Genomic DNA, 16,566 nt, shown 5'->3' with positions numbered 1-16,566 from the left:
CATGTTAGAAGTCAAAGTTTCTTATAATTTAGATCTTGAAACTTGCTGATGGTCATAATGGTTTAAAATTTAATTATTTGATGGGCTTTCCTGGTGGCTCAGTGATAAAGAACCCTCTTGCAAGTGCAGGAAACACTGGTTTGATCCCTGATCTCAGAAGATACCACATGCCTTGGAACAGCCTAGCCCACGTGCCACACTATGGGGCCTGTGAGTTGTAACTGTCGAAGTCCACAGGCCCTAGAGTCCATGCTCCATAACAAGAGAAGCCACTGCAGTGGAAAACCCACACATGGCAACAACAGAGCAACCTCTGCTCGCCACAAATAGGGAAAAAGCCCATGCAGCACTGAAGACCCAGCACAGCCAAAATAAAAAATAAGGAAATAAATAAAATTTAATTATTTTACGCCATTTGGGCTTCCCTGATAGTTCAGTTGGTAAAGAATTTGCAGTGCAGGAGACCCTGGTTTGATTTCTGGGTCAGGAATATCTACTGGAGAAGGATAGGCTCAGTTCAGTTCAGTCGCTCACCCGTGTCTGACTTTTTTGCAACCCCGTGGACCGCAGCATGCCAGGCTTCCCTGTCCATCGCCTACTCCTGGAGTGTGCTTAAATTTTGGCTACCCATTCCAGTATTCTTAGGCTTCCCTTGTGGCTCAGCTCATAAAGAATCCACCTGCAATGTGGGAGACCTGGGTTCAATCCCTGGGTTGAGAAGATCCCCTGGAGAAGGGAAAGGCTACCCACTCCAGTATTCTGGCCTGGATAATTCCATGGACTGTATAGTCTATGGGGGTCACAAAGAGTCGGACACGACTGACTTTCACTTTGATGCTATTTATCACACATTTTGCTTTTAAGAAGAAACCCATTTTGGAGAGGAAAGCTAGGTTTTGGGACCTGAGCCTTTTATCCTGGCAGTATTCTTTATTTGTGGAATGTTCTAGTCAGAATCTGTGTAGATTCCTCACTAAACATTAGAGTCATTAAGTTTTTTTTTTTTTAATTTTGTAAAAAGTAAATAGCTCATAGCTTCATTGAGTTACCCAAGCCCCGTCACCATGATAAGGCTATGATCCATGATGTTTTGGGATATAGCCAATTGACAGTGTTGTGATAGTTTAAGGTGAAGAGTAAAAGTACTCAGCCATACATATGCATGTATCCATTCTCCCCTAAGTTCCTCTCCCATTCAGGCTGCCTCATAACATTGAGCAAGGTTCAATGCGCTCTACAGTAGGTCCTTGGTTATCCATTTTAAATATAGCAGGGTATACATGTCCATCCCCAAAGGACTTAAGTTTTAAAAACAAAGGAGAACCTTGGAAATAAACTGTCCCAACTCTCTTATTATACAAATAAGGAAATATGTCCTAAGAGATTAACTGACCAGCCCAGGGTTAATGCTAATATATAATGGAGGTAGGATTTCTTACACAGGTGTTCTGACCCTAAGCTCATTGTTACATGTGGTTTTCTAACTGTATTATTGGTACTTAAAGTCAGTGTTTAGTCAGTAGAAGAATGTTTTCTGTGTATTAGGAATAAGAGAATTACAGGTTTTATTCACTGTATATACAAACATTTGGTGGAGATAGGTGATATGATTTATGAATGTATAAAAATGTTTGACATCTTGTGAAAACTTAAGTTCCTAAATGTGTAATAGGATGCTGCAGATGTCTGATTGATTTCTGTTTAAATTTTTTTTTAAATAAGGAATTAATCATTTATTCTTTTATATAATAATACAGAATCAAGACAATTGTCATTTAAATATTCATACCCATTTGAAGCATTGTCAACTAAAGTTTAAAGTATCATAAACAATTAATGAATTACATGGAAATCTTTAGGCTTTCTGCTGCAGTTTCTACGCTTTCTTTTTGCTCTTCTTGCGTGACATTCACCAACCAGTTTAAATACACATTAATTTCTTTGAATATTTGTGTAAAAACTAATGAGTTTCATCATACTATAGCATATTTTAAATATATTTCCAAGGAATCATATAGTTAACTTTTATGATAGGTATGATGAACTTTAAATACTTGAGCATTATTTTGTTTTATTATATTGAATTTTGAAAAGGGAGATATGCTTTGAGTTTATGAAAATTTTTTTTAAAGCTGTCCAAAAAAATTTTAATTAATGTGAAGAAAAGAATGGCAAATTTCTAGCAGCAAAGAGGATTCAAAGCCATTATGCTGACTTTAGTACTTTGCTAGTTGAAATCATTTTTTAAAAATATACATATGTATATAAGGTTTCATTTGAGGACTTAAGATTCTGGAAAGCTTTTGATGTTGTGGCCTTGCTCATTTAATCTGTTTTCTTTACTTTTTTCTCTTTCTTCTTCACATCTACTCTTTAAAATCAACTACTGTAGAAATTCATCATCATGACAGTCTTAGTAGAAATGAGAATTTAGGAGAGGAACAACGAAAGAATACCTTATGGAAAAGAGTGTTAGGAGTGAATAGACAAAGGTAAAGTTGAAAGCCTGACTTTGGGAAGCACATCTCTGGATACACATTGCCGTAGTGACTTTTGACATTGAACAAGTTTCTTTTTATTTTTAAAATACAGATTTTTATTTACCTTGTAGAAAAATACATTGTGGAGGTTTCAGAGGAAAAAGAAATATAAAAATATTTTTTAAATATTTTTTACAATGCATATATATATGCATAATATTTAAATTACTACAAAATATAATGGCACTATTTATGTGTATATTTTTAATGTAGATGTATTTTCCTTTAAAAAATTGGGATACTACTGAGTGTTATTTTGCTCTGCTTTTAAGTATTTTATATCTTGAATCTTTCCATAGGCCATCATGTATTTTTTGAAAGATTACTTTTAATGACTGTAAATATTTCAACCCAGCAGTTCTCAAATCATGAGATCCCCAAGATCATTTTAGGGAGTCTTCAAAGTCTGATCTTAATAAAGTTTCTTTTTGAGGCTAATTTTCTTATTGAACTTTAACCAAAACAACATTATAAATGTCTGAATGCAGAAGCAGATAGGAGAGTTCATTTGTTTTCTCTTAAGCCGGACATTTAAAAAATGTGCAAAAAATGTAAAAGCAGTACCATCCTTATCAAGGTATATTTTGGAAAACACAATTATTTTTCATAAATATGTAATTCATAGATACTCCTAATCCCTCTTTCTAGTATACAAGATAGTATACAAGATAGATAAATTATGCTTAACTCTTGATAATTTTGGAGAGTACTGCTGTAAATTTTTTAAAATTTATTTTTAATTGAAGGATAATTGCTTTTACAGTGTTGTGTTTGGTTTCTGCCATACATCAACATGAATCAACCCTGATTTTTGAGAATATTGCTATAAAATTTTTAACAAAATATGTGGTCATAAATTTGGGAAATGCTACACACTGACCTCCCTTGTCAAAGTACATATTAGCATATTTGAGACTCTGAGAAGTATTGCCAGAAAGACCCCTTTTTTAAAGTTAAATAGTAATTCACAAGCATGCATGGCTACAGAACCATTACTATACATTATTTACTACAGTATCTTTAGTCTGTCTCAGTAGCAGTTTCCTTCTTTTCTGAGTCATTCTTTGCTGATTCTTGAAGAATTCAAGAATATTAACTAACTATTCCTAATAATTATTTAATTATTGCTGTTGTTTCTTATGTTAGTAACTTTGAGTTTCAGAGAGGAATAAATAATAATTAATTATGTAGCATATGTTAGTTGGTCATTGAAAAAATGGATAGTTGATTGTCGGTTTAAAGTGGTATACTTCATGAGTGGCTTCCTGGATTTATTTTCAAGAGACATGGCAATCCATTTAAGCTTCGCTTCTACTTGTAGGTAACAATTTAATTTTCTTTCTCCATTATTCTTATCTCTGTTTTTAACAGCTATTTTTAAATGCTAACAGTAAGGTGGCAGACAAGAACGAGAAAGACCTTGCCAACAAATTACTGACAGAAATGAATGAGGACCAGGTATCTACAAAACCTGCATCTTGTATCAGCTGAAGACCAAAATCAGTCAATGGGAGCACCTGTTCCTGTACTTTTCTTCTTATGTTTTAAAGTACACAAACCATATCTATTTCTAATCTTGAGTATTTTTGAAAATTATTTTTAAAATTAAAAATTGCTTTTATCTAAAACATAAATATATTGAAATCTTGCTGAAGGATATAAACAGTCAACAGTATCCCATGCATATATGTGTGTTTTCTTTGCAGTTTGAGACATAAAGTACAGGAATGGGATCCCAGTTTCAATACTGTCCACCTGGTGATGACTCCATATTTTGGGGGCTTCATTTTCTAAGCATTGTGGTGTATTGGGATCTAGGGCTTTGTTCGTGAATACGTTTGATCAATTTTAATATCTTGATTCTTTGCCTCTTGTTGACAAATAATGATTATAATCCAATGGACAACCCAAATCTTGGAAGAAGGGAAGAAGATGCCAAACTCTTTGAGTCTTAATTTAGCATATTTTTCTTTTCTAAAAATTCAACTCTATATAGGTATCAGACAGAAATATAAAATTCATCTTGGTTTTCATTATGCATTAGGTAATGTAGTTTGGAAAAATCTACCTATAAAAATTGCTTTTTTGTCTTCCCTAGAATGTCTGAGAGAGCTTACATACCTGATGTCTTTTATTAACATTATCTTAATGACCAGATGTATATACAGATCTACGGTATAAAAAGAGCCCATGATAATCTATTATTTTCTCTTCTGGATGTGAAATATCAATTACAGACTGCTCTTCTGTATTTCTCTATCAGTTATAGTTATCTTTTTAGAGGTTTACAATTAGTATTCCTGATTAAGGCACTGTGTGCCTAGTCCTCTTCTATAGAGTCTAGACAAAATGTTAGTTGTATGAAATTCTTTGTGCTAGTAGTTTTCACACTTAGTTGTATGCAGAATGTTTAATGACTATGATGTTTATTATACCTGTTCCATGTTTATTTTATGCAATAGTGCTTAATAAACAAACAACATCCACAAAAGTCAAGATACCAGCTTTAAATAGCTTGCCTGAAAGTGGTAGAGGTTAGCTTACAATGACAAAGATCTAATCATTGCCCTTTTGCCCACACCATTTTTAGTGGGAGGAAAAGAGGGGAATTCTATTTGTGGGATAATGAGTTTCCAGTCATAGTAACATGTTTCCCAAAAGTAGATTTCGTGGACTGGTAATTTTTACAACTTTCTAGTCCTCAGACTATGCTTTCGTGGTCGACTAAGTCCAATCTTTAACAGTCATATTCAGTTTTTTTTATATCGTTGATATTCTATTTTGGTTTTGTTTTCAGTTTGCTCTGAATGCCCTACCCTGAAATTTCACACATCTCTTCTTATAGAGGCTTCCCTGATAGCTTAGTTGGTAAAGAATCCCATCTGCAGTGCAGGAGACCGTGGTTCGATTCCTGGGTCGGGAAGATCCCGTGGTTCGATTCCTGGGTCGGGAAGATCCCCTGGAGAAGGGATACTCTACCCACTCCAGTATTCTTGGGCTTCCCTTGTGGCTCAGCTCGTAAAGAATCCACCTGCAGTGCGGGAGGCCTGGGTTTGATCACAGGGTTGGGAAGATCCCCTGGAGAAGGGAAAGGCTACCCACTCCGGTATTCTGTCCTGGAGAATTCCATGGACTGTATAGTCCATGGGATTGCAAAGAGTCAGATATGATTGAATGACTTTCCCTTTCTTCTTTTTGATAAAGCTTAAACAGACAAAATGGAGATGGTATTTATTTATTTTTTCTTAACAGCTTTTGGCATTAAAGATTGCCATCTAAAAACATGACAGTGCTTATAGGTACACACTTCATTTTCTGTGCTACCTCAAATTCTGCATTTTATGTACAGATAGATGTACGTTGTTTGCAGTTGTGATTGATAGATTGGTATAGGCACATACCAATGACATAGGGTTTGGGAAATATAGAGACAAGACTGTTTTATACACCTTATTATACATGCTGATGAAATTTTAACCTAGTAAGTTTCAAGTGTATTTTTGAAGGAAAATTAAAACATATCATGATAGCCTTCCCTCCCTTCCTTTTGAGATTGTCCATTACTTTTAAAAAGCATGTATGAAGCTTGGTGTTTTTTTTTTCCCCTCCCAAAGCATTTTAGTGTAATGAGTGAATGTAGCCTTATTCTCTTTGACACATGGCTTATTTTCTGTCAAGTATGTAACTTGTCTTACAGGTTTTGCTGTTTCAGAAATCCATGTCATTGGAAGAGGAATGTATTGCATGTTAAATAATTATTTTTTTTCAGGTTTTCAGAGAAAAGGTTTCCTAACTGAATATAAATCTTGAATACATTTATTAATTTCTTTTTTTCCTTTTCTGCTAGGTGTTTCAGGGACAGTTGGACTGTTTGGCTGTATCAGCTATTCAGGCTTTGACAGCAGTAATGAACAAATCTCCAGCTGCTAAGGTAAAACATAAGTCCTCAAGCTCTAAAAGGTTGTCTTAGATATACCAGTTTTAACTATGTAATTCCCAAAGTAATATATGAAGTATATAATACATATAGTTTCACATATAAAATGAAATAGTTCACAGAATATCTCATTTTTGCATAAGAATCACTTTGCTGATAATTTAAAAGACAGATACCTATGGGCAGTGCTTTTATTCACTGAGGACTGACTGCAAGCTCCAGAGCTTTACAGCATCAGTCAGTGATTGGGAAGAGAGCAGTGGGGTTAAAATGTTGAAAGCATCATTTTAATTGATTATTTGATTAATGCATTTACAGACTTAAAATTTATATCCTAATTTTTGTTCGTTAATAAAGTAATCACCCTTTCACTATTTGGTCAGTTTATGACTGCCTACAGTTTGAACACTTTTCATATGTGAATAGACCTATCAATTTGGGACTTGTTTTTCTAGATGGCCTTGGAAATTCTGCTTCTTTGTTTGTAGTCACTGATCCTCAGGATTTTCTTTCCTTTTCCATTCACTACCACTGACTCTACCCTGCACTCCACTTACGCTGATTTTGTGCTAGTAGTTTTCCCACTGAGTACTTTTAAGGATTAGTGGTATCTTCAATGTAAAATGGTAAGCAGAGTGCCAGGCACATGGTAAGTGCTTAATAAGCATAAATGTCTATTATTATTTTCACCATTTTACTTTCTTATCTGCCATCTCTTATATATTTCATTCTTCTTAGAATTAGAAATGAATGATCCCTTGTTCCCTAAGCCATGCTTTGAGTCATATTTCTTACATTCCTTTGGTTTTTGTTAGAAGACTAACTTTGTCCTATAAGTGTTACTATAAATAACTCATGGTTAAATTACTACTGAATAGGTTTTGGCAACTATCATAGGCTGGCATGGGAATCTAATCTCCATTTATAATAGTTACTTAAGGGAAGAATTATTTTTAAGTTCTAAGTAATTGGTTTATGAGTATAATGGATTGCCTATACTGTATTATAAAATTTAAATCTGAAATGATGTCAAAGTCTTTTTTAAATATAATTTTTAAAACTATGTTATGCATTGCATGGTTTAAAATTGAAAGATTATTTTCTAAAATGCCTTTGGCAAAGAGATTTTCTTCCTGTGTTTGGCCCACAGTAAATGAATTCTCCTTTCTAGAGACAACTAACCAGTCATGCTTGTTTTGTTGAAAATCTTTTGATTTTATGATAAGTGTATATATTTTTGCCTAACTTACTGAACCAATTTATTATTGATAGGTTTTTTGGTTGTTTTTACAGTTTATGACTTTGGGTGCCTACTAGTTCAAAAATGCATGTGACTTAAGAGCTTATTAAATTGAACTTTGTGCTCCAGATATTTCAGACTATTTAGATACAAAGAACAGAGAGAAAACCATACCCAGTGTTTTTCTGGCCACTACTCAAAATTGCCAGGAATCTTTAATTTAGTTCTTTGAGGCTGCTGATTCCTGTTATCCCTAAAATCTCCTCATTTTTTTCTCCATTTTTATTTTGATTTCAAGTAGTACTGTACTAATAAAGCAAGTGAGGAAAGTAAAGGGATCTGCAAGTAATAGAACAGTTTTATAACACAATTTTTTCAATTCCAATTGTTTTACATATTTTATAACATTGTATTCCAGAAGGTATATGGAATCTTGATATTTAAGATGAAGACATCTAACTAAGAAAACAGAAATATTGAACTCATGATCTTTTTAATGTTGTTAATTAACTTAAATGAATATTATTCAACATCTTTAATATTTTAACAAATTCAGTCTTAGAAATTCTGCTTTGATGTATTAATTTCTTCTCCCTTAGGAAGTATTTAAAGAACGAATTGGTTATACGCATATGTTTGAAGTATTAAAATCACTGGGTCAGCCAGCACTGGAACTACTTAAAGAACTTATGAATATGGTGAGACTTTTTTTAGCTTTATTAAAAGAAGTTCCATTTTCTTTGTATCAAAGATGGTGTCTAATTTTTTGTTTCTTATGTTGCTTTACAGGCTGTAGAGGGTGACCACACTTCAGTGGGTATTTTGGGCATTAGTAATGTCCAGCCTCTCTTGCTTCTTATCCAGTGGCTTCCAGAGCTAGAATCCCATGACCTGCAAATCTTCATCTCAGATTGGCTGAAAAAAATTTGTTGTATTAACAGGCAGAGTCGAACTACTTGTGTCAATGCAAACATGGGAATTAGAATCATTGAAGCCCTTAATTCCCATTCTTCCCTCCATCGAACTTGTGCTGAGAACTTGATCGCACTCCATGGTTCCTTGGGGAGTCAGTCAGTGAGCTCAGAAGAAATCCGTCAACTACTGAGATTGCTTAGAGTGGATGAATCTGAATCTGTTCACCCCTATACCACTCCTGTAACTCGAGCAATCCTGACAATGGCCCGAAAACAAAGTCTAGAGAGCGCTCTTCAGTATTTTAATTTGTCACATAGTATGGCAGGAATTTCTGTGCCTTCCATACAGAAATGGCCAGGGTCTGCCTTTTCTTTCAATGCTTGGTTTTGCTTAGATCAGGATCAGTTGACTCTTGGCAACACTAACAAAGGAGGAAAAAGAAAACAATTATACAGGTACTGGTAAAAGTTATGGAATATAAATGGATCGTGTCCTAACAATATCTGCTGTGATTCTTCAACAGGAAAATGCTTTTCAAAGCTTCTACTTTTTATATGTACAACAATTTATCTGAAGCCTCTCCTCAGGATGTACACAGTTTAATTTTAAGCTTATTTCATAGTAATAATAGTTGTACATTCAAACATTTTGCTAGTTCTGAAGCTAATTTGGTCACAAAGTTCCTTCTTAAAATTATTGTAAAAGTGGAGGGAAAAGTAATAGTAAACTTCAAAGTGATTGGTGATTTCTCTGTTCAATTGAGGATGCTACTATACCTTTATATGAAGGACCTGAAAACCTATGTGCTTCCAAACTTGTTATTTCAGTAACTAATAATTTTTACTACGCCTTATGATTTTTTTTTTGGAAAGTTATACTTCTCTAAGAATTTGTCCATTTCTTCTAAGTTGTCCATTTTATTGACATGTAATTGCTCATAGTAGTGTCTTACGATCTTTTGTATTTCTGTGTTGTCTGTTGTGATTTCTCCATTTTCATTTCTAATTTTATTGATTTGATTCTTCACCCTTGCCTTGTGATTTTTTAAAGACCTTTATTCATGGCTTTCTGAATCTTACATGGAAGAATTTTGAAGATTTTAAAATTTGCAGTTTTGTTAGCAGTTGCTAATGGCATTCTGTGTCTAAGGCTACTTTTTATAATTAACTAAACTAAACCTGTGCCTAAGAAAGATTTAAAAATCATCTCTGAGGCAAGGTGGAATTGTTGAGGTATGACAATAGAGTGTAAGCCACAGTGTGTTTGATAAAGATATTCATGATGAAGTTATAGTTTTGTGTACCCCAGTGATGATAAAACTGGACAGCTGATTTCAAAAGTTCTGATAATACGTATTTTTGTTAGCTTTTTTACAGGAAGTGGTATGGGCTTTGAAGCTTTTATTACCCATTCAGGTATGTTGGTTGTGGCAGTGTGCACGAAAAGAGAATATGCGACAGTTATGCTTCCTGACCACAGTTTCTGTGACTCCCTCTGGGTAAGACTTTAGGGCATCCACATTTAACTTCCTGGTTCTTTCCTTTAAAAAACACGTTTGGTGCATGTACATCAGGTGTTGTCATCTAGTTTTTGAGAGTTCATGTTAAATTTTACTTATAAAGGGAGTTATTACCATTTGTCATAATAATTGTAATTTCAGCAGTAATAATTTTTCTGCTAAAAATTATGTTGAAATGTTATGATTTCTTTCAAGTTTTCGAGAATCAAATTTGATTTTGAATTTCAATTTTAAATGAGAACAGAGGTTGTTAAAAATAATACCTTTCCATTGCTTTTCTTAAAAAATAAAATGCTTCTCATTAGAAAAATTATTCTAAAGAATGCACACAGACTTGGAAAATGCAGAAGAGGTACTATGTTATAGTTGTGTATATATTTTTTAGAATATTGGGAAGTGCTTTTATAGTACTTCAAGCAAAATTGTTATTTACTGTAACAACATCATTTTAATCAAAATTTAGTTATGCTTAAACTTACCCATTTACTGTTCACACAAACTAGTTATGTAGTAATACTCTGAAAACATTTGTCATCCCAAGGACTTAATGCAATTTTTACTTTTTAAGTATATGTTTTACTTTACCAGCACAACATAACCATTGTTCACATGCCTGGAAAAAGGCCCTTTGGTCAGAGCCTTGTCTATATCTATGACAATGGACAGCAGAAGGTCTCTGCCCCTCTGAGATTTCCTGCCATGAATGAAGTAAGCACATCTAACCTACTCTTTATGCAACCAGTTGATTGTGAACTCTTGAACACTTTTCCAACTTAATATGTAAGGTTCTATTTATTCTAAATATGTGCCTCTAAGTTTTAGTATTTTCTATATACTAAGATACAATAAGTAATAATTCTGTTTGCCTGTCATCAGTAGATGAAGTCAGACTATCGTATAATAAAGAAAAACAATTCAAAGAAGAAACACATGTAATTAATGCTCAGAAGAAAAAAAGGCTCATGACAGGATAACCAAAGAAATTGACTAGACCAGGCTGAAGGATCATTTAATAAAGCTCTCCACGTATGTGAAATATTTAGATGGTTATTATGATGGACTCTTTGCCATCAGTGAATTTAAAATAGTGAAGAAACTTTAGATTTTTATATTGTAGTTAGGTAGAATTTATTTACTGGGGGGATTCTTACAGAACATTATAAAAGTTCTTTGAGAATTTCTGGATATTTTTGAAAGAGCCTTTTCTGAAGATAGTGGAATGGATTAGATTATTTCCCAAGTCCTTCTAGGATTCCAGTAATTTCTTGTTGTTGTTTATGTCAGTGATCACTTCAGGATAACCTGTAACTAGCAGTATTATACTGATATGTAATTCTTTGTTTATAAATTTTAAGGGAGAAAGGTGGTTTTCTCTATTTTACAATACAGTAAAAAATCTTTAAAAAAATACATTCATTAACATTCAAAATTTACAAAAGGATGTAAAGTGAGTTTTAAAAGTAATGCATCCAAATTCCACAGGCCAAATCTGTAATGTTGTCTTATGTGTACACACACACACATCATGATCCAGTAAAAACAAACTTTTGTTTTTTAGTGTGGTGCTAAATTTTATGTAGTTTCATTTTAAATATGAGGATGAAGTTTTACTTAAAATGTGTAATTTATTACGTTTGTTTGCTTCTTAATGTTTTAGCCTTTTATTTCTTGCTGCATTGGTTCGGCTGGGCAAAGAACCACCACTCCCCCACCATCCCAAATCCCAGATCCACCTTTTTCTTCTCCTATTACTCCTCATCGGACATCATTTGGTGGAATTTTGTCTTCAGCCTCCTGGGGAGGGACAACTGAAAAATCAAAATTGATTACCAAATTGATATCAGCTGGAACCCAAGACAGTGAATGGGGATGCCCTACATCTCTGGAGGGTCAGCTGGGGTCTGTTATCATCTTCTATGAAGCACTGCAGCCTCCTCAGGTGAAGGCATTATATTTAGCAGGTAAGCATGTACCATCATACTGCCTGATTAAATTGAAATAGTTTTTTTCTGTTGCCTAAATTTACTCTGGAGAATATATTTTATCTGAAGAGTGTACAGTTGGCCCTTAAACAACTGTAGGATTAGGGGTGCCAATCTTTCATGCAGTTAGAAATCCAGGTATGACTTAGAATTGGTCCTCTGGTATGTGTGGTTCCTTTGTATGTGTGGTTTTGTATTGTAGATACACAATTGTAGTACTGTACTATTTACTATTGAAAACAATCACGTTCAAACCCATATTATTTAAGGGTCAATTGTACTTGTTTTGATTGAAGCTGAAAGCGAAAGAGAAGCCTATTGCACACCATACATTCACTCCCTTTGGCTTTATTGTGATTTTGACAATATAATGTAAGGTTAAGGTATGCAGTGTGCTGATTTGGTACACATATACATTGCAAAATGATTACCATAATAAAGTTAGTTAACATCTTCATCTCCTTCCATAATTACTCTTTTTTAATGTGTGTGTTAATAACATTTAAGATGTTAACAACTTAACAACTTTCAAGTATATTGTACATCATAATTAATTATAGTACACTGGTGGTAAAGAACCCGCCTGCCAATGCAGGAGACCTAGGGTATGCAGGTTTGATACCTGGGTCAGAAAGATCCCTTGGAGGAGGGCATGGCAACCCACTCAAGTATTCTTGCCTTGAAAATCCCATGGACCGAGGAGCCTGGCAGTCTACAGTCCATAGAGTCACAAAGAGTCGGACGTGACTGAAGCGACTTAGCATGCACGTACCTTTTTGTGGTAGGCATAAATAAACAAACATTGGGAAATATTTCAAAGATCATCAGTAATACTGTTTGTATTATTCTGTTAGGTCTGCCATAACAAAATACCACAGACTGGATGTTTAAACACTGTTTTCTCACGTTTCTGGAAGCTAGAATTCTAAGATCAGGTTTTCATCAGGCTTGGTTTCCTATGAAGCCTCTATTCCTGGCTTGTAGGTGTCTGCCTTCTTGCTGTATCCTCACAGGGAGTTATTTCCTCTTTTTATAAGAGGCCCTATTAAATTAGGGTCTGACTCTTATGACATCATTTGGCCTTAGTTACCCCTTAAAGTCCCTATCTTCAAATGCGGTCACATTCTGGAATTTTGGACAGGAGGTGCATAATACAATCTATGATACTGCCAGTACTTTTGACAGATTTTAGTACATTGATGAAACAAAATATAAGACTGTCTGTATAAGAAATCACATAATTGATTCTAAAATCATGAGTCTTATTCAAGACTTGTCATTTTTTATAATTTATATAGTAATAATCTGAAGAATTCATGAAGGCATTAGAATAAAGAGTCGTTTGATAAAATTACAAGCTGTTTTCGTTTTGGCCTTTTTTTTCTTTTGGCTCTGATTTTAAAGATACGTGCTGGTTGTTATTGGATCATAACTGTTTTCAAAATTATATCTGTATTTTAGTAGAATGTTTAGGAGTTAAGCCTACAACTAGTTATGTGTATTAAATCAACAAATTAGCTTAGTATTTGTCAAAATATCTTTTTAGATTACATGGGGTTTTGAGATGAATGTCTCTGTCCATACTTTAACAGTTTGTGTTAGAACCTTGTCATTATTTTAAAACTCATCAAAACATTTGAAGTTGATCTTTAATTTAAATAAACTCCAAGTTAATAATAAATCATTTAGTGTAGTCATTACAGCTATATAGCTTAGATTTTGCTCTTAGTTTTTCCTACATCAAATTTTACTCCTATGAATAATAATTGTTTTATAGTATTCATTAAATAGTAATGTTTTATAGTAATCATTAAAAATGATTATTTTTAATGGCTACATGATATTTCACTGAATTCACTATGTATGATTTAGATTGTTTATAATTTTAATATTGATAAAACATCAAATATTAAATATGATGAACTATTATACCAATTTTTTTTCATGTTTTGGTGGATTTGCTTATGATAAGTTCCCAGGATAAATATTTAAAGTGGGTGAATATTTTTTGGCTCTTAATTACATTTTACCTAATCAGTTTCCATAGGAATATACCAATTGACAGTGTCTACCAGTAGCAAATAAGTATACCAGACTCACCACTGCTGCATTAAGATGGAATGATTAATATTGTTTCCTCTATTTTTTGTACAAAATGGAACCTTTTTTATTTTTTTAATTGGAGAAAAATTGCTTTACAATGTTGTATTGGTTTTGGAACCTTGTTTTAACTTTTTAAAAAAAAATTTTGTTAGTAAAGTCAATAATCTTTTATTTGTATTTGTTATTCCACTCATTTGTTATCCCATTTCTATAATAACTATTCACATTATTGATTGATTGTTTTGCCATTTTATCTTACAGTTTTGAATTGTTTTACTTTTAATAAATATATAAGCTTTGTTATATTTTATATTAGTTTTTGATGCTATATAAAATTTCTTTTCCGTAGTAGACATTGATCAACCCTCTCCTGCAACTTTACTTGTGTTGGATAAATTGGAGGTGATATAAAAATAAATTACATTTTGGCTAGTGTGTTTTAACTATTATATAAGAAGTTTGAAACAGCTAATTAAAATTTTCTTTCTGATTACACAGAACTGAGGAGGCCATATATATTCAATGATACGTGTGTGTTTGTGTGTGTGTATAAATAATTTTTAGGTCCAAACTGCTTAAGCCCTTGGAAATTTCAAGAGTCTGACATGGCTGACCTGCCTGGTAACGTCCTTCTTCACTACACTGCAAAGGTCAGAGTAAATGTGCGGACTGTTGATCTAGCTGTAACTATGTTGTGAACTAAAATTCCATTTTTACTCCTTTTGTCATTTCAATGGGTAATTGAGAAGAAGGGGCTTGAATTATCATTAAAAATTATTAATTTTTAAAAGAAAATGGGGAGCAGTAAAAATTATGTTGCAGCTCTCAACTAGGGTTCAGATGTTATGTCATTCCAGTATTATAAATGGGAATGCTTGTAGTGGGAATTTGTACTAATGAATCAACTTAAATGTGAAGTTCCCTGCTTTATGAACCTTAATGGAAGTTAACAGATAACTTTAGCAATTTCGAGGGTTGCAGAAAAAGCTAATTTGAATATAACTAAAATTGTTGGTAATATAAGGGAAAATAGTGTCTTATGTCAGTGGTTTAATTTTTCTGTCATAATTTTTGTACTAATGGGACTAATGTTGAATTTTTTAAAAAAGTAAAATATCTGTTTTGCACATACTGGTTTAGAATAGAAAGAATTTTAACTTATGTGATTAGTGAATGATAAGTTCCAGCTCAAACTTATCTGTCAGATGACAAGCAGAAATGACCTGCATTTTATGAGTGAGTGTGTTAGAATCTAGTCCTTGATTCTTTTAAAAGACAGAGAATAGTAATACTAAACTTAATATTGTAGGCATCTTATCATTGAATATACTATATACCTTTTAAAATTATGATGAAATGTTCCATATATAAAGTTATGTTTTATCTTAATTGTGCTTAGCTGTTTGCCTTCTTTTTCTTTTATTTTTAGGCCTGCAAAAATTCTATCTGTCTTGATTTATCTGCTAATTGTTTCCATGGAAGGTTAACAGGAAACAAAGTAGTAAACTGGGACATTAAGGTAAGTTAATGGTGAACATTGGGCAGCATATTATCTAAGTTGACTGATCCTTTAAAAGCATTTGTCTTTTGAGCAGCCCCAGATTGATCTGAGTAAATCCAGTTTAAAATATCTGCAGGTGAACAGTTTGAAGGATAAACAAATAAGTAGTTGAATGACTATTTAATTTTTTTGTAACTTAGTTATCTTTTTAAGTTATGCTGTCAGTTTTCATAAGAAAAATATGCTGCCCTCATTAATTGCTCCACTTTTAAGGTATTTAATCCCTAAAACTATGTAACAGATTTCAACCCCTCAGAGACTTCATTGATTATCCCTTTTCTCCTATATCATACACTTCTTGTCTAGTCTCCTGTCCATCAGCTTTAAACAAACTTAGATCGTTCCTCTCTGAGGTTAAAGAGTAATTTTCCCTCTGCTCTAACACACCGTCTAGCCATCACATCTGGTTTGCCTTTTTCGTGTGCCTCATATTTATGTCTCAGCTGGATATAGTATCTTTGCTTCTGTCTAAAGGCCTCTACTTATTTCCAAGACTGAGTTAACTCTTCTTCTCATGAATACTTGTAGCAGTTTTTATTATTTCCCTCATCATGGTGAATAGTTAACGATTTGCTTGCTTGATTCTCCAGTAGTCCTTAAGAACTTCAAAGGAGGGACCACTGCTTTTTCCAGCAGTGCCTGGCACCTGGGATATACAATAAGATCATTGACTGAGTGATTATAAATTAGTAAAGATTATTTGGGCTAATGTGAAAGTCAGAGACATCTTATTTCTAAAATATAGAATTTCTTTAAAAGATATATTAAA

General features: G+C 33.3%; 1 protein-coding gene across 7 annotated transcripts in view; it reads left to right on the top strand.

Moving 5' to 3' along the window:
* Window positions 1–16,566, top strand: part of NBEAL1 (neurobeachin like 1) — a 164,060-nt gene that overhangs the window by 61,668 nt on the left and 85,826 nt on the right. For 5 of the 7 annotated variants that reach the window (XM_040228768.1, XM_040228765.1, XM_040228764.1 and 2 more), the window contains 9 exons: window positions 3,912–3,998; window positions 6,388–6,471; window positions 8,317–8,415; window positions 8,507–9,087; window positions 9,998–10,130; window positions 10,740–10,859; window positions 11,809–12,112; window positions 14,801–14,886; window positions 15,666–15,755. In XM_040228768.1, coding sequence (XP_040084702.1) covers window positions 3,912–3,998; window positions 6,388–6,471; window positions 8,317–8,415; window positions 8,507–9,087; window positions 9,998–10,130; window positions 10,740–10,859; window positions 11,809–12,112; window positions 14,801–14,886; window positions 15,666–15,755 — 1,584 coding nt within the window. The remainder of the gene's footprint in view (window positions 1–3,911; window positions 3,999–6,387; window positions 6,472–8,316; window positions 8,416–8,506; window positions 9,088–9,997; window positions 10,131–10,739; window positions 10,860–11,808; window positions 12,113–14,800; window positions 14,887–15,665; window positions 15,756–16,566) is intronic. The other 2 variants (XM_040228771.1, XM_040228769.1) reach the window with 1 other exon arrangement.

The sequence above is a fragment of the Oryx dammah genome, unplaced genomic scaffold (assembly GCF_014754425.2).
Source record: "Oryx dammah isolate SB20612 unplaced genomic scaffold, SCBI_Odam_1.1 HiC_scaffold_27, whole genome shotgun sequence".
Taxonomy (NCBI): Eukaryota; Metazoa; Chordata; class Mammalia; order Artiodactyla; family Bovidae; genus Oryx; species Oryx dammah.
Note: the sequence above shows the minus strand (reverse complement) of the source record. Positions and strands in the feature narration are given on the sequence as shown.